The 23,496-nt window shown below is 38.5% G+C and overlaps 1 protein-coding gene across 1 annotated transcript in view; it reads left to right on the top strand.

The window, feature by feature from the left end:
* Positions 1–21,471, top strand: part of LOC149289107 (CAP-Gly domain-containing linker protein 1-like) — a 40,822-nt gene extending 19,351 nt beyond the window's left edge. Inside the window, exons 16-24 of the mRNA XM_089491020.1 lie at positions 241–378; positions 3,502–3,608; positions 5,533–5,653; positions 8,190–8,242; positions 11,854–11,971; positions 18,654–18,813; positions 19,688–19,743; positions 20,234–20,361; positions 21,243–21,471. Of these exons, the coding sequence (XP_089347146.1) occupies positions 241–378; positions 3,502–3,608; positions 5,533–5,653; positions 8,190–8,242; positions 11,854–11,971; positions 18,654–18,813; positions 19,688–19,743; positions 20,234–20,361; positions 21,243–21,471 (1,110 nt within the window). The remainder of the gene's footprint in view (positions 1–240; positions 379–3,501; positions 3,609–5,532; positions 5,654–8,189; positions 8,243–11,853; positions 11,972–18,653; positions 18,814–19,687; positions 19,744–20,233; positions 20,362–21,242) is intronic.
* The last annotated feature ends 2,025 nt before the right edge of the window (positions 21,472–23,496 follow it).

The raw sequence follows: 23,496 nt of genomic DNA, 5'->3' as shown, positions 1-23,496 counted from the left end.
AGTGCATTAGCTTTATTAAACATACTTTTCAATTTGTGCATGTTAACAACCAAATCATAAAGGATTACTTACTTTCTATTCAAGAAACTCCTTTATTCAAAAGCTTGAATGCTACTGCCCCAAATATAACGTTTCTCCTGGACAAATAGTCATTTTATATGTAAAATGATTCATTAGAGTTTAAGTTTCCACGTTGCTTGCTGCTGTATTTTATAAAATAATGAATATTGATCAATACAGGTGAGTCAGATGGCAGAAGAATCATTGCAAATAGTTCAGCAGTTAACCGCGGAGAAAACGACGCTAATCAAAGAAAAGGCAGAGGCTGTAACAGCAGTAGAAGAACTCAAGAAGTTGCAGAAAGAAGTACAAAAGGAAGTAAGTAATGCCGTTATATAATTGTTATGGCCCATACATCTTGGTACAATAACTTTGTTTTTGGTAGGTTTCGTCCGAGTACAATGTATCCAATCACAACCCAGCACACGTTTACAAGTAGCAACGATTGTGTTTTCTCACTGTTAATATGATGTGGTACATGATTAGCACATCGCCTGGGAACTGTAGAAATATATTTGCATATTTACCTATTTAAGTCCCTAACGGCTAGGTTATCATAAACGGCAACTAATTGAGCAGCTATTCTATCTGTATACAATATATGATATATATTCATTTCTGGCATTTATAAAAGTTTGAAGCAATGTGGTCTGGTATAACCCCTCATAAGACTATTTCAGAGAAACTGGTTTATGCATTCCTTATCTATGTATTTTTTTTTATCAATCCCTACTTTAAGTTTTATTTATTTTTAATCCTGCAATTGTCTCGTTGACTAAGAGTTAATACATTCTGATCATCACAGTAAAGTTTCACGTTCAGTATGACATCTGGTGGAATGAAGGCATGTTGCAGTTGCTTTGCCCCTGCTTGTGTAGGGGTTTAGTTTTTTGCTTTTTATTTCAAATGAATCCGTTATCTTTTTAACCCCTTGATGACAATTGCCGGTCCGGGCACGTCACGGAAAATCAAGTCGTTAACGACAATTGACGTGCCAGGACCGGCACGTCTTTAAACGGGTGCAGAAAGCGATCTATTTTCGCTTTCTGCACCTAAACGCCGTTGCTGTAATTCCTCGACCTCGAGGCATTCAGCAACGCCATGATCGGCACAAAGGGGCCATCTCTGGCCCCTCCCCAGGGCGTCAACATCCGCCATACTTTGTATGGTGGCGGACGCCCGTTTTAAAAGCGTTTAGGAGGCGATCAACGTTCGCCTCCTAAACTTAAATGGTGTCGCTGGAATGCCTCGATCAGGAGGCATCCAGCGACACCAAACACTTACCTCTGGATGGACTGTGACTGCTCCGGAGAGCGGTCACAGCTGCAGCTGCCGGTGATCTTTGCCATCAGCAAGATGGCGGCGGCTCGGGAAAAAAAACAATAAAGACGAAAAAGTTCGCTAGATTGTCTCCAGACCCTCTAGAGAACTCTGGCTCCACTTGCAGGTTGAATACAGGTACTGCATTCAACCATGCAAGTCAATGGAGCCCAGCTTTCTAATCACAGTGTGATTAGTAAAAAATTAAAAAATAAAATAAAATTAATAATAATTAGAAAAAAATTGTAAAAAAAACAGTAAAATGTAAAAATAAGTTCCCACTGATGTCACTATCAGGGGAACCTTCAAGTTGAAAAAAGTTTTTAAAAAAAGGCAAAAAAAATATATATATAGAAAAAATATATTTTTGTGAGCAAGTCCTAAAATTAGCATATTAGCTTAAAACAATTCTCGCATGGAAAGAGTTAAAATACTGGCATATGGGGTGTCTACTTTTAAAAACTGTATGATTTGATGGGGTAAATTGAATTGGCCGGGTTCAACAATGTCCCAAATAACACGGGGGGAAGGATGGCCACACATCTAATTTCCAATTAGAAAAATGCACACGTACCAAATGTGGCCTTTTACTTCCCCCCAAAAATGACAAACCCATGCATGTGGGGTATCATTGCGCCCAGGAGATGTTGCTGAACACATATTGGGGTGTCGTGTGACAGCGGCATAAACCAGGAGCTGTAAATTCATACATAAAGTAGGTGTGTGGGGGAAAAATACACACAAAAAAATACTACTGCAAACTTTGAAAAAATTCTGGTGGTAAAATGTGTGCATACAAAGAGTTAAAATACCAGCATTTAAAATACCCTGGGGTGTCTAGTTTTCAAAAATATATGGTTTTGTTGGGCACACTGAAATGGCCCGGCTCAAAGATGTACCAAATAGGGCATGGGCAGTGGATCCCCAAATGCCAAAGTTCAACATTGAAAAATGCGCATGTCCCAAATGTGGCCCTTTTGCCCCCAAACAGCCAGGCAAAATCATTCATGTGAGGTATCGCTGTACTCAGGAGATGTTGCTGAACACATATTGGGGTGTTTTATGATAGTGACATATACCAGAACCTGTTTATTCATACCTAAAGTAAAATGTGTGTGGAAAAACAAATACAAAAAACATTACTACCATAAAGTTTGAGAAAGGCTGATGGTAGAATTAGTGCTTGGAAAGGGTTAAAATACTAGCATTTGGAATACCCTGGGCTGTCTAGTTTTAAAAAATATGACTTGATGGGGTAAATTGCATTGGCTGGCTTCAAAGATACCCGAAATGGCACATGGGGGGAAGAATTACCAGATTTGGAAAAAATGGCTTTGAAATAGCAAAACGCTACCTGTACTTATTGCCCCATAATGTGTAGAAAAAAGCAAAAAAACATAAAAACATTGGGTATTTCTAAACTCAGGACAAATAGTAGAATCTATTTAGCAGGTTTTTTCATTACCTTTTATAGATGAGTAAAAGATTTTTCAACTAAAAGTTAGAAACAGTCATTTTTCACCATATTTTATACTTTTTTTAATAGTAAATAATATGATACAATCAAAACAATGTCATCTAAAGAAAGCCCTTCTTGTCCTGAAAAAAACAATATCTAATGTGTGTGGGTTCAGTAAACGGGAAAGAAGAAAATTACAGCTAAACACGAGCAGCGCAGAAATGTTACGAAGGGTACAAAAAGTAAAATCAGCCTTTGTCACGAAGGGGTTAAAGTCAGAAAGCAATACATTATTTGTGGCCTAAAAATAGGCTGCACCCTAACATTTTGGAAATAAAATTACTATTTTATCGTAGCTTGTTAAGCTTCCAATCATGAAACGCACATATTTTTAATATTAATAAAAAGAGCAGGGCAAATATTCAGCCGGATAAAGTATTCTAGGCCCAGCAGGGGGATTGTTTACGAGACTACTTGTTTACTAAATTGTATTGCGGACACACATTATTAGTCTGATGCAGGATTATCAGTTACGTATATAAGGTAATCCTCTCATTACAAAGTGATTAAAGCAGATGGATAATTCTTTGTACTACAGAATTAAAACAGACACCACGGGATCTCCTGTTTAGTTATTTCTTCTGACATATATATTTTTCCAGTTGGATGATCTTAAAGTGCGGCATAAATCAGCAGGCGAGCAAATGATTAGGACGAATGAGCTTCTAAAAGGAGAATGCTGTAAAACGGAAACTCTCAAAAAAGAAGTGTAAGTATGTATGTTTTGTTAGACATGAACAATGCAATTCGTTAAAAATGTAATTACAATAACCTGACATTTGCGCAAAATGTAGCAAATAGTGCAACATGTAGCATCTCATGACTATATTTGACTTGCTTGTATTGAATGAACAGATTTACTTTTTAATTCTTGCATCGATTCGTTGATGGAATCCCAGTGGATTGGGATCCTTTCTTGTGTAATAAAGCAGAGGTTTGGTTATTGCAAACATTCTTTGTTTCATAGGTCAGTCACCGCAAAATGCATATGCTTGTAACTTGTAATCGCATTCTCCAAGATTATTAATGCCGCTTGTTATTTTATCGTGATGAGTAGCCAATAGGCCAGGGAGCCTGTATACAGTACATACAGGAGTAAGATTTAAAAAGGAGGGTTTGAGGAATTCTTGATTATCAGCGATGATACCTCATCTCTAACAACTTTAGTACTTGGCATTGTTTCCTATCTGTTATCTGTCCCTTAAATGTATCTGTGGATTATTTTATAATAAACAAAACACTATGGGCAAATTTGGGGTTAAAATGTAAGTAATAGTTTAGTCTATGGACCATCATTTTAACGGTGACTTGAGTCTGCTTGCCACTGTGGGATGCCGTTTCAGCTTGTGTGTACTGGCCTGTAACCGCACTTTGAAGAGTTTTCGTAGTTTTGTAAGCAGGACAGAAAGTGTGCAGGATGCTACTTGCTGGAGCATACAGTTAATTATAATATACACGGATTAACCATAACATTATGAACACTGACAGGTGAAGTGAATAACACTGATAATCTTATTTTCATGGCACCTGTCAGTGGAGGGATATATTAGGCAGCAAGTGAACATTTCATCTTCTAAGTGGATGTTAGAAGCAGGAAAAATGGGAAGCATAAGGATCCGAGCAACTTTGACAAGGGCCAAATTGTGATGACTAGACGACTGGGTCAGAGCATCTACAAAACCGCAGCTCTTGTGAGATGTTCGCGGTCTGCAATGGTCAATACCTATCAAAAGTGTTCCAAGTGGTGAACCAACGACAGGGTCTTGGGCGGCCAAGGCTCATTGATGCACATGGGGGTGAAGGCTGGAACGTCTGGTGAAATCTAACAGACGAGCTACTGAAGCGCAAATTGCTGAAAAAGTTAATGCTGGTTCTGATAGAAAGGTGTCAGAACCCACAGTACATCGTATACGCATCTGTTGCGTATGGGGATGCGTAGCCGCAGTCAGGGTGCCCATGCTGACCCCTGTCCAGTGCTGAAGGTGCCTACAATGGGCATGTGAGCATAAGAAGTGGACCACTGAGCAATGGGAGAAGGTGGTCTGGTTTTCTTTTACATCACGTGGATGGCCGGTTGCGTGTGCGTCGCTTACTGGGAGAAAACGTGGCACCAGGATTCATCCATTGAGGCCCCACCTCACAACTTACAGGTCTTGTGGAGTCCATCCCTCAGTAGGTTAGGGCTGTTTTGGTGCCAAAAAAAGGGAACGTCGCAATATTAGACAGGTTGTCATAATGTTATTGATGATCGGTGTACGCACATGTACATTGAAATATACACATCCGTCTCTGATATTACTGAAAACCACAGGACTTTAAGAGGTGGGCAGGTGGGCGGCCCACTTACCATTCAGTCCTGCTTACCATTTTCTGTGTACTGTTAATATATAGTAGACCTAGCCTGAATGCCTTATACATGTTATCGATATTGTATATCGTGTGTGTGTGTGTATAATGTATGTATGTGTGTGTGTGTATATATATATATATATATATATATATATATGTGTGTGTGTATATAATTACACATTCAGAGGAATGATGTGTTTTTTGAGCTGTGAACATGATTCAATCCCACAGTTTTTCTTGCCTGACATGTTTCCATAGTAACTCTGTTCTCATTGTACTCATAGGGAAGAACTGAGGCTGGCAGCTGAGCACAAGTCCCAGCAGTTATCAGCTCTGCAGGAGGAGAACCTCAAACTTGCAGAGGAGCTTGGAAGGAGCAAGGAGGAGGTGACAAGTAACCAAAAGGTTCGTAGGACCACACTTAAAAAATGACAGTCCTGGCTAGGAAGTTTGGCTTGAGTGTATATGTGCTTGAGAACATCCAATCTAATCATGTGTACCATATGTTGTTAAATGCCTCTAACTTACCCATGCATCAGTAATTCAAATGTTTCAAATATTTTGGTATCTAAATCTTCAAGTGCTTTGTGGGCTAATGTTATGGTATATGTTTAGAGGTGCGTGTTAATGGTTTTTTTCAGAGGTTATCTTGTATGTCATATGTAAAATACACCTAATGTACACCTTCATTTCATGGATTTAACTGTCAGTATCTTTTTATAAACGTATTTACACTTTTCTATAATTTATATATATTTGGTGAGGTTTTGTAATATTTGTCGCTATGGCAACTGCCCATTTTATTTGAATGTCCAGGATGCAGAGATTCCCTTTTAAAGACATGGCACACAGACAGTATCTTATACTATAGTTAATTAGACCACAATATCTTGTTAAATGTCAGTTTTGAATATATTCTTTGCAAATGTTTTTGTTTTTTCACCTACTGCATCCTTAACTCAATTTATTCTTGTACATGGTGTGTACTTTGAGCTGAAATACTATGTGTATGTGTGTATATGAATGCATGTGTGTATATAACATATTCATGATAAAGGTATTCAGAGGTACCCAGCCTCTGAATCGTTGGTGATTGGCATAGAAGGTAGAAATTAGATATTCTGTCTTAAATAACATGCATAAAGTCCTTATTAGTATTAACATTGTGAGCATGTGAAATATCATAGATTTATATGTAGAAATATCGGTTACTATATTGAGATCTGTATTTAAAAAGACAAAGCAATCTAAAGAAACAGCAAAATGCTGGAAATGCTTTGAGATAAATCTGTAATTAAACGTTGGAAATGATTTTTTATGGCAAAATAGCAGGAATAGGTTCTACAGTCCTCCTGTGTGTGGGTGTACGCTGTTGGAATGGAATTGCTATTTTTGGCTTGTGACAAGCTCCACAAAGGTGACAACAGCAATTTCAAGAATCCAACAGGTTTTTGTTTTTTTTATACGTTATACATACAGTATACAACATATCAAGAGTTTGTTTGCCCTTACAGCTGACGTGTTTTTGTTTGTTCAGAATCAGTTAATCTTTGTAGTGTATTCCGCAGAGGGGCTGAGCTGGCCCTGTCCTATGCATAGCTAAATCAGTGAGAAGAGTTTTCAGAAATCCCCCACATTGGGAACGGGATTACATAGCTTTTATTTCTTTGCCTTGCAAATGTCATAAATTTGTAGAAGTATAGGTCCAGATGTACGGAGAAGATTTTTGATTCTGTGCAGAGATGCTCGTATTTTGCCTACAAGCAGATATCAAGTTTGTATATGTGGAAACTGTTCGTATACATATCTGATGGACTTCTTCCTCAATAACAAATCCCCACATGACCTGTGTATTATGCAGGACAAACTCTGACCTTCTTGAAGGAGGAGCTCATTGAGTTTTGCCTTGGATAATGCGTAATGATATGACGGGGTTCAAATGTTCAGCTCTCCTGCATTTTTTACATTTTATTTCATTTAAGGAAACAAAAGATTTATCAGATCTGGTTTCATCTCATACATGGTGAAGGCAGTGACTCGAAATGACTCGCCCCATCTTCAAGTTAACTTTTCATCACATGCATTTATGAAAAATGTTTTATGTTCTCTTTCCCCTCACCTGTTATCCATCAAGTATATTAAATGCAAGTCAATGAGTTCTTTTTTACTATTAAACTAAGTAAAATGTGAAGAAAACTTACCAGAAGAAGAAAAAGCTGTGTTGTCAGTGTTTGTATAACTATTGTATTGATTTAAGGGTTATATTTGATTCGCTTGGCATGAATAAAGAAACTGTATCAAAAGAAAGTGATGAAAACCAGTGTGAAATAAGGTATATAGAGAAAGAATAGTCAATATACTTTCCTTTGTGTCACTGGACCGGATACCCAGCTGCAACCCGTAAACAACACTCTCCGGGTGTTTGGAAATTAGAACAAGGATCACTAGGGGGCGCTCGTGTATATCGGTGAAAAAATGAAAAACAGAAAAAAAACCAAGCTTCGTAACCATCAAGTCCTCCGGGTGGATGTATGGCAGGTATATGTAAGGAAGCAGAAAAACAGATAGGGACCACAATAGTTTCCACGTTTGCGTACTGAAACAACCGTTTGATACCACACTGTTGTGGTCCCTATCTGTTTTTCTGCTTCCTTACATATACCTGCTATACATCCACCCGGAGGATTTGATGGTTATGAAGCTTGAACATACATATATATTGTGAGTGCATAGCATTGACATACAGTGTCACCACTCGCGCACAATACTACACCATTATTGTTTTTTTCTGCTTTTCATTTTTTAACCGGTATACACGAGCGCCCCCTAGTGATCCTTGTTCTGTGAATAAAGAAACTGCAAGCTCTCTGAAATGGTCAATGTAACACAAGCTTTAAAATGCCCTACACTGAAGAAAACAATTTACTTTTGTTTCTTTTAGCTTGAAGAGGAGAGATCAGTATTGAATAATCAGTTGCTAGAGATGAAAAAAAGGTATGTTTGTCTTCCCTCTTACACGTTTATAATCTGTGAGAAACCCTGCATCTTACTAAAACTTTGAGCGTGAGAGCACGTATACGTTGCCGTCGATTTGCATTTTATCAGTGGCACTTAAGTTCTTTGCTAAACATATACTATATGTTCCATATCATATACCCTTTAATCTTGTGGGTATAAACACACTATGTTTCCATACTTCTTGAACAAAGTTAGAAGTGTAACTAAATTATAGTAACATCCCATGAACGCTTAGCTAAAGATGAAAGCACTTGCCATGTTCTTGATCTTTTTCGTATGGGCTAACATTCTGGATCAATAAGTGTGTGTGTGTAGTTTCTGCTGAGTTGTTTGGAGGGCTTTTGCGGTTTGATTGTTTGGTACCTACAATCACAGTACTTCTAAACATGCCATTCCTTTACCACAATCCCATTGTGTTTCCTTGACTACAGTTCTTGTTCAGTTTAGTAGTAGGTTATGGATTGGTGCAAAAAAGAACAAAAGAATTACTACACAAAATGTTATGCTACATTTACTCTATTTCCTCGCAAAACTGAAAGAAATGTGTGCAGAATAATGTTTTATAAAACCATTTAAATAGCGTGTAGGATTCTAGAACAGAAGCACTGATTACTATGTAACTGTGCCTTAATTAGACGTTTTATCACCCAAGCCAGCCACATTGTGCATCTTACAAAGCGTAATGAACATCTTAATATTCATTATGCGTACTTCCTAGTAATTTATCATATATTTATATATTTTGTGTGTCTTCACGTGGTAATAAACGGCTTATCTTATTTAGGTATATGATGTAAATAACTGGTGCTTGGGGCTTTTTTTATTGCCCCAAATACGTTCTAGTGGCTTTTATAAATAGGCACACACACTCATACTTTTACTCTACATAGTCCTGGAATAAAACTACACTGGTAGCTACTGATCCATGCAGGATAACACTTAAACTGATTATCCTTTGCTTTTAAAACAAGCATGTTTTTCTGGATTAGAATTGAGAGTTACTTAATCCTCAATATGCTTAGCTCAAGTTTTTTTTTAAGGAACTTCTTACGTGGCAAGCATTCTCTAAGACCTAATTTTTGACAACTTTTGAAACCAGAGCTGGCTGATGGTTTTAGAAAGAAATGCAAGATGGGCAGTTTTCTCCTTGACCGGTGTCCCAGATATCTGTGGATATTTTTCTGTCTTGGATCTTAGATTATCAATGTGTTAGGAAAGAGAAATATGAATTTGAACATAATGGCTATGACAGTCCTTCATTTTTGTCATGTTTTTTTAAACATCTATTTTGTATATATTTATTTAAGTTTTTGCTTAACATAAAAAAATGCCTGCAAAAGGGCAGGGAAATGTTGGATTGAAGATCCTCTGCTGAATGTAACATATTTGTAACTATATGATGTATAAAAAAAGAACATTCTTAGTAGAGCTCAATGCCCAAACCCTTAATGCTTCATTGCCATATCGTGCAAAAGTAGGCACTGATAGGTTGTTGCTATAGAAACTGAAAACATTTCTTGAACATTTTTGTGGATTTTTTCCTCTGTGCTCAAATAATGTCTGTTTGGACCTGCACCTTAAATATGACACTTTAATTAGATCCTTTTACATTCATGCCTTCAATCCTGGCTGCTTTGTTCCAGAAGATCAATTCCACTCAATAATAATGCAATGCAAATGTCACACATCCAGGGGAATGTATATTATACTGCCAGTAGTCGGTCTTTGAACTTGATAACTACGTGTTCTCCAAAATAATCCAAAAGTGAATGCATCTGATGTTAAAAGGCTTTCATGTCCTAGGTAAAAGTTTCTCTTGATTTTGGAACGGTTACTATGTATAGTATGTTGTTACCCATCCTTTGGCATTATGAATTATTGGTATTTAAAAAGAAATAGAAATTTCCCTGTAACTGCAGAACGATTCTTGTTTGTGTATTGCTAGCTGGCATGCTGTGTTCCAGCTTGTGCTGCTAATCAATGCTCATTCCATTCCTCTCTCCCTCTCTACTTTTGCTTCCTTTGCTATATCTGTGTGTCTTTAATGGTAAGACTGAAGAAAGTCTATCCACGTTACAACAAATAATTTTTCCATATCTGTATATTTTTTGTTTATAGTACAGCATTGTTGTACGTATTTTGGCTGCTTATGTCCCAAACTGTCTTGCTTTCATTTTTTTTGTATATCTATATATATATATATTTTTTTTTTTTAAGCTAGCATTCCCCTCTCACCCAAAAAATACAGTTGTCTTTTACTTTCTTCCGTGTTTCACAAATATTCTGTCGCGTTTTCTAACATGTGGTCTTTGTTATTTTACATTTTTAAGCTTGCCCAGTAAAACAATAAGGTACTTGTTTAATTTATTTGGATAATACTTGAAGAATAGTAAACCTCCTAGTATACTAATGGGAATGTAACCATTATCAGCTACTTTACTTGGGGTTCTACTCCATCTACGCAGAACTGATGCAGTCATACGGAAGTAGTCTGGCACATAAGGTCTGCCAGCGATTGAACAGTTGGGCTTTTGGAGTACTATAATACATTGGTATTTGAAGCGCTAAAAGACACACTATTTTATATAATACATATTTTAAAAAAATATGGTTAAACTTGCTAATAGCGTAACAAGTTATAGTTTTGCAGTAACATTTTGCCTTCATTCCCTGCACCGTTTGCCATATCTGACCCATGATATGGTAGAGTGTTCCCTGATACTTAGTAATGGCTAGATTCTCCATTTGCTTCTCTTTTTCTCTGGTACATAGCGTATAAATGTGCTTACACCTCAGTATCTTGGTTTTTGCTTGTTTTAGTATCGCATTGTGTTACATGTGTTGGAAGTCAAAGGTCTTGCTTTTTATATTCTAATACCAAGGTCTGAAACACAATAATTTATAGAGAGATTGTGTTATAAAGACTAGTCTTTAGTTCCATACAAAATACATCGCTTTTCCCCACTACAGATCTATGCTATGGTCTACATTCCAGCTACACTGCCAGGAGAGCTTGCAGTTGCATTGACTTTCAGATCTCCAAAGTCTCCTCGGATAGGAAAGACTCCATTTTTTTTTCTTTTTTTAAATCTTGGGCCAATATGACAGAAGAAAATGCACTATTAACTGATTCCCCTTCTTTATGAGCATTACATAGTATGCATGTAACCTCAGTGACAAGATATAGAACCGCTAAACATACCTTTCACATTGTTTGAGGACCAACTGATAATTCCATCAACATAACCAATGCTTTGCATGATGACTGTTAACTTTGTAAAGTATTGCATGTAATTGTTAACTGTTCAAAAAACACTGTAAATCTGAAAGTAAATGTGTATTGCGTTTAACCTTTAATTGCCCCTTGTGTGAAAAATGTTAAATATGTTTATCCACATAGTATTAGTTGTAGTCAAACTGTCATTTCAGTGTAATTGGCTCATTTCCCATAATTCTGGCCATTGTAAATCTTGCATTGTAGATTATAGGCTCATGGTTAGAACCTAATTGCAGGCATACATTATTCAAATATGTTCTCCAGTTTTTGTTTTTTTTCCTGTTTGGTTTCTGACTTTATTTCTGTGCAGAGAAACCTTAAAAAAGAAAGAATTTGATGACGCGAAGGCCTCTCTACAGAAAACTCTTGCCACTACTAGTGCCTTGATCATTGAAAAGGACAAAGAGCTGCAAAGGCTTAGAAATGAGGTAAGAACTTTGACATGTATTTGTTTAGTTATCAAACTGTGTGCCATTGATTTAAAAAAAATAAAATGCAACCCCAATGGACAATGACAGGAAAAGCATTGCAGGCAACCAACAAAGTTAGTGAGACTAGTATTCATTGGGGGATCTTCTTGCTTTGATGTGGTGCCATACTCACTCCCTCTTACAATACTTGTGGCGATGGGGTGCCACACTCACTCCCTCTTACAATACTTGTGGCGATGGGGTGCCACACTCACTCCCTCTTACAATACTTGTGGCGATGGGGTGCCATACTCACTCCCTCTTACAATACTTGTGGCGATGGGGTGCCATACTCACTCCCTCTTACAATACCTGTGGCGATGTGGTGCCATACTCACTCCATCTTACAATACCTGTGGAGATGTGGTGCCATACTCGCTCCCCCTTACAATACTTGTGGCGATGGGGTGCCACGCTCACTCCGTTTTACAATACTTGTGGCGATGTGGTGGCATACTCGCTTCCTCTTACAATACTTGTGGTGATGGGGTGCACTCTGGCTGACAGTGATGAGACTAAGGACTATAACTGAACCAGTCTGCACTTGTCTGGCCTACCTGCCCCATCTACTCTCCTGCATGCACTGAAAGAATGGACTTCAAACTCTTTACACATTATTATTATTATTATTATTATTATCCTTTATTTATATAGCGCCAACAGTTTACGCAGCGCTTAATACAATACATAAATTCAAGGGATATGACAAGACAAGAATTGACAGACTAAGACAAACCGATACATTTGGTGGAGAGAGCCCTGCTCGCAAGCTTACAATCTAGAGGGAAATGGGGTGACAAACATAAGGCATAGAGAAAGGGTGAGAGGTATTGTGGGGGTTGTATCGATGACAAGGAAGTTCTAGCAGCTAAAATGGTATGCTTCTCTGAAGAAGTGGGTTTTTAGATGTTTCTTGAAAGTTGGGAGGGAGGGAGAATGCTGAAGGTTCCTTGGGAGTAGATTCCAGAGATATGGGGAAGCTCGAGTGAAATCTTGTAGACGGGAAAAGGAAGAGGTGATGAGTGAGGAGGAGAGCCTTTAGCCCATGGGAGGAACGTAGGGATCGAGTAGGAGAGTATATGCTAATGAGGTCAGAAATGTACGGAGGAGCAGTATTATGGATGGCCTTATATGTCAGTACCAGGATCTTAAATTTAATTCTAAAGGTAATTGGGAGCCAGTGGAGGGTTTCACAGAGGGGGGAAGCAGAAGAGGAGCGACGTGCAAGGAAGATGAGCCTAGCAGCGGCATTTAGGATAGACTGTAAAGGAGAGAGTCGAGACAGTGGAGTGCCAACCAGAAGAGTGTTGCAGTAGTCAAGACGGGAAATGATAAGGGAATGAACGAGGGTTTTTGTGGATTCTTGGGTGAGGAATGGGCGGATACGAGAGATGTTTTTTAGGTGCAAGCGGCAGGATTTGGCGAGGGACTGAATGTGAGGGATGAAGGAGAGGTTTGAGTCAAGGATGACCCCAAGGCATCGGGCCTGGTTAGTAGGAGAGATAGTCGTGTTGTTAATGGTGATAGAGAATTCAGGTAGTGGAGTGGAGATGGAGGGAGGGAAGTTTCAGGTAGTGTTGTGACATCCATGAAGAAATAGCAGACAAGCAATTGGTAATACGGGACAGGAGAGATGAAGAGAGATCAGGAGAAGACAGGTAGATTTGGGTATCATCTGCATATAGGTGATACTGGAGGCCAAATGAGTTGATTAGTTTGCCAAGAGAGGAAGTATAAAGAGAGAACAGCAGAGGGCCAAGGACTGAACCTTGGGGGACACCAACCGAAAGTGGAAGGGGTGATGATGTCTTGCCAGAGAAGTTGACAGAGAAGGAACGGTTAGACAGATATGAGGAGATCCAGGAGAGAGCTGTATCTCGAATGCCTATAGAAGCAAGTGAGTGTAGAAGAAGGTGGTGATCAACCGTATCGAAAGCAGCAGAGCGATCCAGTAGAATTAGAATAGAGAAGTGACCTTTTGCTTTGGCAGAGAGCAAGTCATTGGAGACTTTTGTTAGAGCTGTTTCAGTAGAGTGAAGGGGTTTGAAACCAGACTGTAGAGGGTCAAGGAGGGAATTAGAGGAGAGGAAGTTAATGAGGCGGTTGTACACAATCCGTTCAAGCAGCTTAGAGATAAAAGGAAGCAGAGAGATAGGGCGGTAGTTAGTCAAACAGACGGGATCTGAGGAAGGATTCTTTAGAATTGGTGTGATTAGCGCATGCTTGAAGGCAGATGGTACAGTTCCAGATGATAGAGAAAGATTAAATAGGTGGGTAAGTGATGGACCAAGGGATGGATATAGAGACTTTGTGAGGTGTGAAGGGATGGGGTCGAGGGGACAGGTTGTTGGGTGAGAGGAAGAAAGAAGAGTGGCTATCTCTTCTTCGGTTGTAGGGGAAAAGGCAGTTAGTATAGTAGGAGTGGAGAGAGTGGTGTTGAGTGGTGTAGGAGGGAGTTGTAAGGAAGAGAGGTCTTTTCTAATAGTCTCGATCTTCTCTTTGAAGTGGGTAGCAAGATCTTGGGCAGTGAGAGAGGTTTGTGGTGTGGGTGTGGTGGGACAGAGAAGGGAGTTGAAAGTAGAAAAAAGGCGTCGTGGGTTGGAAGAAAGAGAGGATATGAGAGTGGAGAAGTAGAGCTGTTTGGTGAGAGAGAGGGCAGAGTTGTAGGTGTGGAGCATGAATTTATAGTGATTAAAGTCTTCGCTGGATTTGGATTTTCTGAAGTAACGCTCAGCCGTGCGGCAGCACTTCTGAAGAAACCGTGTGGTTTTGGTATGCCATGGTTGGCGTTTAACTAGTCGGGGGTAACTTGTAGTAATTGGAGCTATGGTGTCGAGGGATGAAGCAAGTGTGTTGTTATAAAAAGAGGCTGCTGTGTCTGGGCAGGAAAGGGTTTACATGGAAGGTAAGAGAGGTTCAAGTGAGGCTGACAGTTGGGTAATGGTATTGTCTGGTAATGGCCTACAAGTATGAGGTGAGCGCTGTAAGTATGTCTTGTTAGGGGTTAGCACTGGAGAAAAGGATAGAAGGTGGTGGTCAGACAGAGGGAACGGGTAGATGGAGAAGTCTGAAAGGGAGCATGATCTGGAGAAAACCAGGTCAAGTGAGTGTCCCTCGGTGTGCGTAGGGGAATTAGTCCATTGAGAGAGACCAGAGGAGGATGTCAGGGAGAGGAGTTTGGAGCTAGCAGAGTTGTTAGATATATCTAAAGGAATGTTAAAGTCACCCAGAATAAGACAGGGGATATTAGGAGAGAGGAAGAAAGGGAGTCAGACAGAAAGGTGGTCAAAGAACTGCGAGGTAGGACCTGGAGGGCGATATATGACAGCAATTTGAAGAGAGAGTGGAGAGAAAAGACGGATTGTGTGAGCTTCAAAGGAACAGAATGAGAGGGAGGGAGGGCTTGGTATATTCTGGAAGGTGCAGTGAGGTGAGAGAAGGATGCCTACACCACCACCCTTTCTGCCATCAGGCCTAGGAGTGTGGCTGAAGTGTAGTCCTCCGAAGGAGAGTGCAGCAGAAGCAGTAGTGTCATGGGAGGGGATCCAGGTTTCAGTAAGAGCTAGGAGGTTAAAAGCATTGGATAGAAAAAGGTCATGTATACAAGCAAGTTTGTTGCATACCGAGCGGGCATTCCATAGGGCACAGTTAAAGACGGGAGGTAGCTTAAGGTTGGAGATGATAGGAATAAGATTGGTTAGGTTGCACATGTTGATTGAGTTTGCTGGTTAAGAGTGATGGGAATAGGGAAGACTATGTGGGGGACAGGAGTAGTAGAGCAAGTATAGGTAGGTTTCACATATAAAGGTTTAGTGTAGAGGTACTGGGATAGCTTTGACGGCAGAGAGATGGGGAGGAATAGGATCTGGAATGCTTTAATGGGGAGTAGTGGGTAGTAAAGGGATCTACAGTTTGGTGCCCTCTACTGGCGTGTTCCAATAGAGCTGGTACTTAACTGTCTATATATTAGAACACCACTGGGGCGGGTGAGGGAGGGCGGGCGGGCGAAAAACCCCAGTTGATTGTGGGGAACATGAAGGTGGGTATTGCAGGTTGTGAGGGCTGTAATAGAGAGTGTTAAATAGTGTTAAAGTGGACGGGGGCAGTAAGAGGGCAGATATAGGAGATAAGGGGGGTTAGTGGAGCAGAAAGATAGAAAGTAAAATATAACACACTTAAGTAGTGACAGGCATGACATAAATTTTACCAAATAAAAACAAATAAAACAATCAGTGGAAAAATGCTGCAACTCCCAGTAAGGGCATTCCTAGGCCATAAAGCATAGATAGACAGAAAAAAGGGTAATAGACAATTCAGGCACAGAAACAGGAAAATGATAATAACAATACAGAAAACAATAACAGATAATAAAGGAGATCTCTTGGTCCACTCTGTATACCTTGTAGCAAAGTATGCAGGTTTGCTTGGGCTTCAGTTGATTGTGGGGAACATGAAGGTGGGTATTGCAGGTTGTGAGGGCTTGTAGCAAAGTATGCAGGTTTGCTTGGGCTTCATTTTGGTTTAAACCGCACAATTTCTTGACATTCATTAGCCAAAGGCATTTGTCATATAGGAAAATGGAACTGCTGACCTATGACACACTCGTAAAACAAAAAAAAAGACCCACGCATGTTCTGTTTTTTGTTATGTAGGGTACATGTCCTTAAATTAGGACATAATTACTGTGAAGGGGTAAAGGTAGTACGTAAAAAATCTTGCAGATTCATTGGAGAATTACTATTGTAGGTGGACTTACACAAATATACCAAAAGCGATTCAGACAAGTTTTTTCATTTTCAGACAGCGAGTTTCATTTCCTGCCCTTTCATATTCCGCACAAATGACAAATTTGTTGTCATTCACACTCTCTAACCCTCTCTCTCAATGTCTTCCTGACTTCTTCTCTGACTACTTCCATGACTCGAATAATACAGACTGATCGGCTGTGAAAGAGTGGAGTTTTACCACCTCTTACTCCACCTCTTTTGTTTATTATTCTGGCCTCTCGGAGTACTTCTGTTCCTCCGTACAGGGGACGGGGTGTGATGGTGGCTTCGCCTTTTTCCGGAAGTGTTCTGGAAGGCCAAATTAACAGCGTTGATACAGAGGAGAAGAGACATGGAAGTGATTGGAGGAGAAGGCAGGAGCCATTGAGGGAGACAGGAAGCTTTAGTGCCAAAGCAACAAAATGCAGATAGAGATTTAGAGCTCTCTGCTTCGTTTTGTGTTTCATTAGGGTCACTCATCATTTTTAGGCTTTTACACAAATTAATGAAATTGGCAAAATTTCTTATGAATGCAAATGCACAAGTATAACTATAGCCACTGTGTCAGTACCAAACATGGCTTTCTGAAAGCTCTACATTTGCCAACTTACAGAATAATATTGCAGGCTGTTTATCATTCAAGATATTCCAGAAAATTAAACCCAGATACCCCTTTAGGGTAAAGCAACAAAAATGAGTAACTGTTTAGAGTCAGTTCTTCCTTCCTCTTTACTGTCTGAAGATCTACCCATTATTCATGTCAGCTTGGATTTTTGAGTAATGGGACCAATACGCTATCAATGAAGAGGTTGATTTTCATAACACTTTTGTTTGTACAAGTTAGTTTATAAAACTATACAATGTTGAATTTTTCAAATGGATCATCATCTATAATATTTGTAAAAGTTCTTGTTTAGAATATGTTTTGTAACTGTAGCCAAAAGTAAAAAAATGGTCTTAGAGCTTTCCACTAGCTAGAGTCATACTTAACATATTATAAAAGCACATATGGAATATAAGGCATCATTTTAACATGTGTTCTGATTATCATTGTTCTTTATATATTTTCCACACATATAAAACACATTATTTTCATCCAGTATTATAATTTTGCCCACATTTTGTTCTTTATATTTTCTTGTGCATTCGTTGCAAGAAGGGTATGTAAATTAAATGTTTGTCTTCTTAAATGTCTACTATGAGCTAGTCCCTGCATCCAGCTTAGATTCTGCAGATACAATGATTTGTTTATCGTGAAATTCATTTGGTAGCCACCTCCTTGGCATCACATAGAATCTCTTTGAGCATTAGTTACATTCATCAATACTTGTACTGTTCAGAGAAGACAGAGAGGAGATAGCCGGGTAACTTCATTTCAAACCACACGCAGCGACTTGTAATGATGGCAATTAACGCAAAGGTTCGTATCTAATATAAATATAACAAATGTTTGCAGATTGTACCCCAACCATTTTTTTAATTAAATATTTTGGGTTTCTAATTGAAAGCTGCTGTTGTGTTTAATTGAGATGCCTTTCCTGTGCTAACTCCGGGTTGCTCCCAAATGTTGGCCTGTTTGACCTTGAGACCTGAGGTTGTGGTCTGAGGTATACATCAAGAAAAAAGGGGCAGACTAGAATGGAGGAATGGTTCTTATCTGCTGTGAAATACTATGTTCCTATCAGTGTATGTTTTTTTTGGAAAGGGAAATTATGTTGCAGTAATGGACGTTGTTTTGGAAAGATGTATATGATTATGAAAACCTTGTACCTTCCATTTGGGTTCATGCCTCTAGGTAAATGTCGATGACATTGTAGCTGCCCTGGTAAAATAGCTTGGTTGTATGCTAACATTGCCTTCCCATTTGGTAACAGGTTACAGAGCTGCGGGGAGAAAATGAATCTGCAAGAAATTTACAGTCAATTGTAAGGTCATTACAGTCTGAAAAAGAGAAGTTGGAGAAAAAAGTGCAAAATTTAGAACAGGAACTCAATAAAAACAGGAGACAACTGAGAAGTATTTCTAACTCTTCAGGTAAATCCACATACTGAACCTTAACAACCTGTGAAAACAGGCTCACGTACTCAAATGGCGAATTAAGTACATCAAAAGAATGGTCGAGAGGGGGAGCAGCAGTAGTTTAATATTAATAAATGTAAAATAATGCACTTGGGATGAAAAAATCTTAAGGCAGAACACAGCATTTGTGGTTTTGTAACAGTGGAAGAGAGGGACTTAGGAGTAATTATTTCTAATGACTTAACGGTAAGCAGAAAACACGGTAAAGCATCTGAAAAAGCAAGAAGGATGGCTTGTATTGCATACAGTTCTGGAGACCCAGTATCCAGAAGGATATAAACACATTGTAGAGAGTTAAGAGGATAGCTACAAAAATGGTAAGTGGTTAAAATGTATAGCTTGAAGGAAAGACGAGAGGGGGGGAATCCAATAGGAACATTTAAATAGACAAGCTTATTTGAAAGGTGGAAAATGTTAGAACAAGAGGTCGTTTTCTAAAACTTGAAGGGCAGAGGCTTAGATATAATGTAAGAAGGTGCTGCTTTACTCAGAGGCTGGTAGATAAGTGGAACAGTCGCCCAGCAGCAGTGGTGGAGCATGGGGTAGACATAAAGCTTTCCTCACTATAGGACCTGACCAAAGACTTATAGCGGTTTAAACCCCTTAAAAAATGGACAGACTAGAAGGGCCGAATGGTTACTATCTGTCATCAAATTCTATGTTTTTTATGTACTTCCTGCTTTGCCTTGTATTACATCATTTCCCACCTTTAATGTGCTGTCCAATCCCCTTTCCCAGTTGTTATTGGCTTCCCTTATTTCCTGTAGCTTGTCATGTAGCGCGGCAGCTTCAGTGCTCGACCTAATCTGTATTTAAATATACTTTAAAGGTGACGCGTCTTTTAACAGCCAATCCCAAGAAGAAAAGGCTTCGCTGGAAAGCCAGGTACAAATTGATATATATGTGTGTATATGTATGTGTGTGTGTGTGTATATGTATGTATGTATATATATATATATATATATATATATATGTGGCCCAATATGTTGTATAGTAATGCGTGTCACAAATAACAGTATGTCAAGTTGAGTGACAGAGAGGCAAAACAGTATTGTGTTGTAGGCCAGCCATGTGTTATCAAAGTTTTCACTTTGTGCCCACTTTGTGTTTCCCTTGTCCTATGTGTAAGCATGTAGAAAAAAAATCTATTTAAGAGTTGAAATTTTAGAGGTTAGATACCACTAAATGTTACCAGTCTCAAAGTTATCAGAGTATACGTTTTATGTAAAATGTTATGATTAAATAGTCTATGAAAAAAGGAGATATGGAAATGACCTGCTAACTAGTGGAATCTGCAGATATATACTATGTTAATATATGTTTAAAAAAACAGCTATTTTGGGGTCAGTTAAACTGCTCTTTGTTTTATCCGTAGGTTGATTTCCTCAATTCAGTCATTGTAGACCTTCAAAAAAAGAATGATGATTTAAAGCTCAAGTTAGAGAAGATGATTGAAGCATCACTGAATGGCAATACAGTGGAAGAAATGGATAATCATGACAGGTATTTAGAAGTTTTAGTTTGGTATGCAATTTCCTTGTCTAGGACTCTAACTGCCAAGGAAGTACAAAGGTCTTGTCTTGCTGTGCTGCATATACATGTATGCTCTCTGGGCTCTTTTTAGACTAAGGCTAATTATTATTTGCAGTATTTAAAGGACTTCTGGGATGCCTTACCAATGTCTTGGAAATGCTACATTTTCATTAACCATTTTGCATACTTCCCAACACTTTGGGAAAGAAAGGATACTCTTTTCAAGGGTTCTGGTGGTTGAGCATTATAAGTAATGTGTAGATAAAATGAAGACTCACTCAGTTTTGTTTTTTTTTAATATTTAGAATACAAATTAATTTCTGTATACAGGATTGTTAAACACATTTACAGCAGCTTATACATGCATTGCCAAGAGACTTTATTATTGTGAAGCACTGTGAACCCGTTATACCCATCAATCATTCTAAACTCCAAACAAAAGAATACCAGTGTAAAAAAAAACCGGGGTCATAGAGTCACTCCATTTCCAAAAACAAATGTATGATGCTTCAGCTGGTTAGAATACTATTTTATTAAACTTTATATGTAGGAGCAACATATTCATAACTCTTTACCTATACAAAAACAAAAATCCATACTTTTTTTTATAGTCCATAACAATTGGATAACATATGATAAAATTGTTAATTCTACCAATGTTGGCTTCTTAAGACGGCACATGACTGCGAGGTTCTTATTGGCTGCAGAGGGGTTAGCAAGGCTTTCGAGTACTAAAAACTGGAGCTCCATGGCTGCCGAAAATGCAGCTCTCTGTCTTGATATTAAAACATTGTCAAATCTGTGATTGTTAATAAAATTCCACCCCTCCCCCCCTCCCAATTCCATTTCAGCTTGAATGGCACTCGGGCCAAGAAGAAGGTCCCCCCTCGCCTTTTCTGTGATATCTGTGACTGTTTCGATCTCCATGACACAGAGGATTGTCCAACCCAGACTCAACTGCCTGACTCTCCACCTCACTCCAACTTCCACGGGAACAGAAAAGAGGAACGTCCCTACTGTGATATTTGTGAGGTGTTTGGCCACTGGACAAGTAGCTGCAATGACGATGAGACCTTCTAAATGAATCTCTCTCTACAACTGTCTCATTATGTTTTATGACTGAACTCTCACCAGCATTGTGTGCACGTGCTTCAGAAAACTGTAGAAAAAGGTTTACACATCCAGTGAGAAATATGCATTTATTACCTGGATTGGCTGAATTCAGACTTGACCTATAAATCCATATAGTCAAATGTTTTTGTGCATTAACTGCTGCTTCATTATTCCATTAAGGGCTTGTAAGGAAATAAGATATAAGTAGCGTGACATTTTGTGCAACTTAACATTTATTGTACAAAAAACAGATATCTGTTCAGGTGCGTTAAGCATAAGGTTCATATTCGCACATAAATTAGCAATTACGCATTTCAATGCCTTTTGATAACATGACACTGGATGTACTATACATATCAGTTTAGTTTTACGTTTCATTACTACAAAACCACGATTACAGTAAAAGACAATTATCGTACCACCAAATAATACAAACACGCCTCTGAAGATTAATGGTGCTGCGAAAGGTAAAGAGAACCGAAGGATTCTGATGTAATATGATGAGCGTTTAGTGGTGTGGCATATCCAAGGCAAAGTTTTCTGAAATTTCTTTGCACCAAAGTGAACTGACTAAATCTCTACCATACGGTATCATTTTTGTGTTTTTATTGATATAGTAAACTGTATTTATTCGATAAGACGCGACTTTATTAAATATATTGGCTTCATCAAGTACTGCTGCCACTATATTTTATGCCGCTGAACACAGTATAAGTTACCGCACCCATCTGTGCCAGACAACACACTTAGCCACAATGTATTATTTTTTCATTTAAATATCCCAGTGTCCTGGGTAAGATCTCCCTGGGAATCTATGTACATATTTGTTTTAACTGTATTCTATCCCGTGTTAACACATGTATCATGAAGACCTTCATTCAACGACTGAATGTCAAGCGTGACATTCTGCATTATTTGCCAGCCTGGTGCTCTAAAGATAAAATTCTAGCAAAGCAATATTGGGTGCTTACAAAACTAGTTTTGTAATATATATAGATTAAAAGGACAATAGTATGTATTAATGAAAAGAAAACCAATACAGTTACTCAGTTCTCCCATAAACCATCTGCATATACCGCAGTTAAATGTTCAGACTGCCATGAATTTTACTCCAAGCTTATGAAAAAGCGAATAAAAATGGTGAAAATGTATGTTCTAGGATAATAGATTTTCACAATCGCTGCATGTCTGTCACTTCACATTAGTGTCCTATTAAGGGGGTAAATGAGTATTAACTTTGAAAGAAACCTAGTAACTACGAGATCAGCAATCAGCATCTTACCTCTGAGGCCTCACATTACCCGAAATACATAATCTTCCAACTCTGCGTTCCAATCAGCTAGTGGAATTACAGGGTGCATAGTGGGTTCCAACGCCTGAATTGTCTGGAAAATCACTAAAATCCAGTTCCATTTGTGCCTATGACCCCACAAAAAGAAAATCCACATTTTTAAACCCCGTATCATTTGTAACTGGAATTGAAATGCTACATACTTGTATCAGTAAATGGTTCCCCTTTTTAACTTGAATTTACCAATGTCCCCCGAACCCTTATGTAACAGATATCAATATTTATCATACCAATGGTGTACTTAACAATTTATGCTATTACTGTACAAAATATATTTATAGAGGACGTTCCCAAGTTAATTTGAATTAGATACACTTGAACTAATTTGAATATGTATATGAATTGGGTGATGCATATTAAATGTATAGTAGATGTAAGAATGGATGATTGTAAATATACATATTCTCCAAATAAAGTTTAAAATGAGTCATGAAAAACCTTCTGATCAGCATAATGTATTGTTATCCACTACATATTAGGTGTTCTTGTAATATGTATGTTGTAAGTGGGTTTTCTTATATTGAGAATTATGTACCTGGCTTTCCATGGATGACTTTGTAATTAGTAATAAAAAGCTATATTTAATAAACACATATGCTGATACTCTGTGTCATATTACAAACCAGGGGCAATATTACAAA

Source organism: Sceloporus occidentalis, unplaced genomic scaffold (genome assembly GCF_023333645.1).
Source record: "Sceloporus occidentalis isolate IW3139 unplaced genomic scaffold, rSceOcc1.0.p SCAF_48, whole genome shotgun sequence".
Classification (NCBI taxonomy): domain Eukaryota; kingdom Metazoa; phylum Chordata; class Lepidosauria; order Squamata; family Phrynosomatidae; genus Sceloporus; species Sceloporus occidentalis.
Note: the sequence above shows the minus strand (reverse complement) of the source record. Positions and strands in the feature narration are given on the sequence as shown.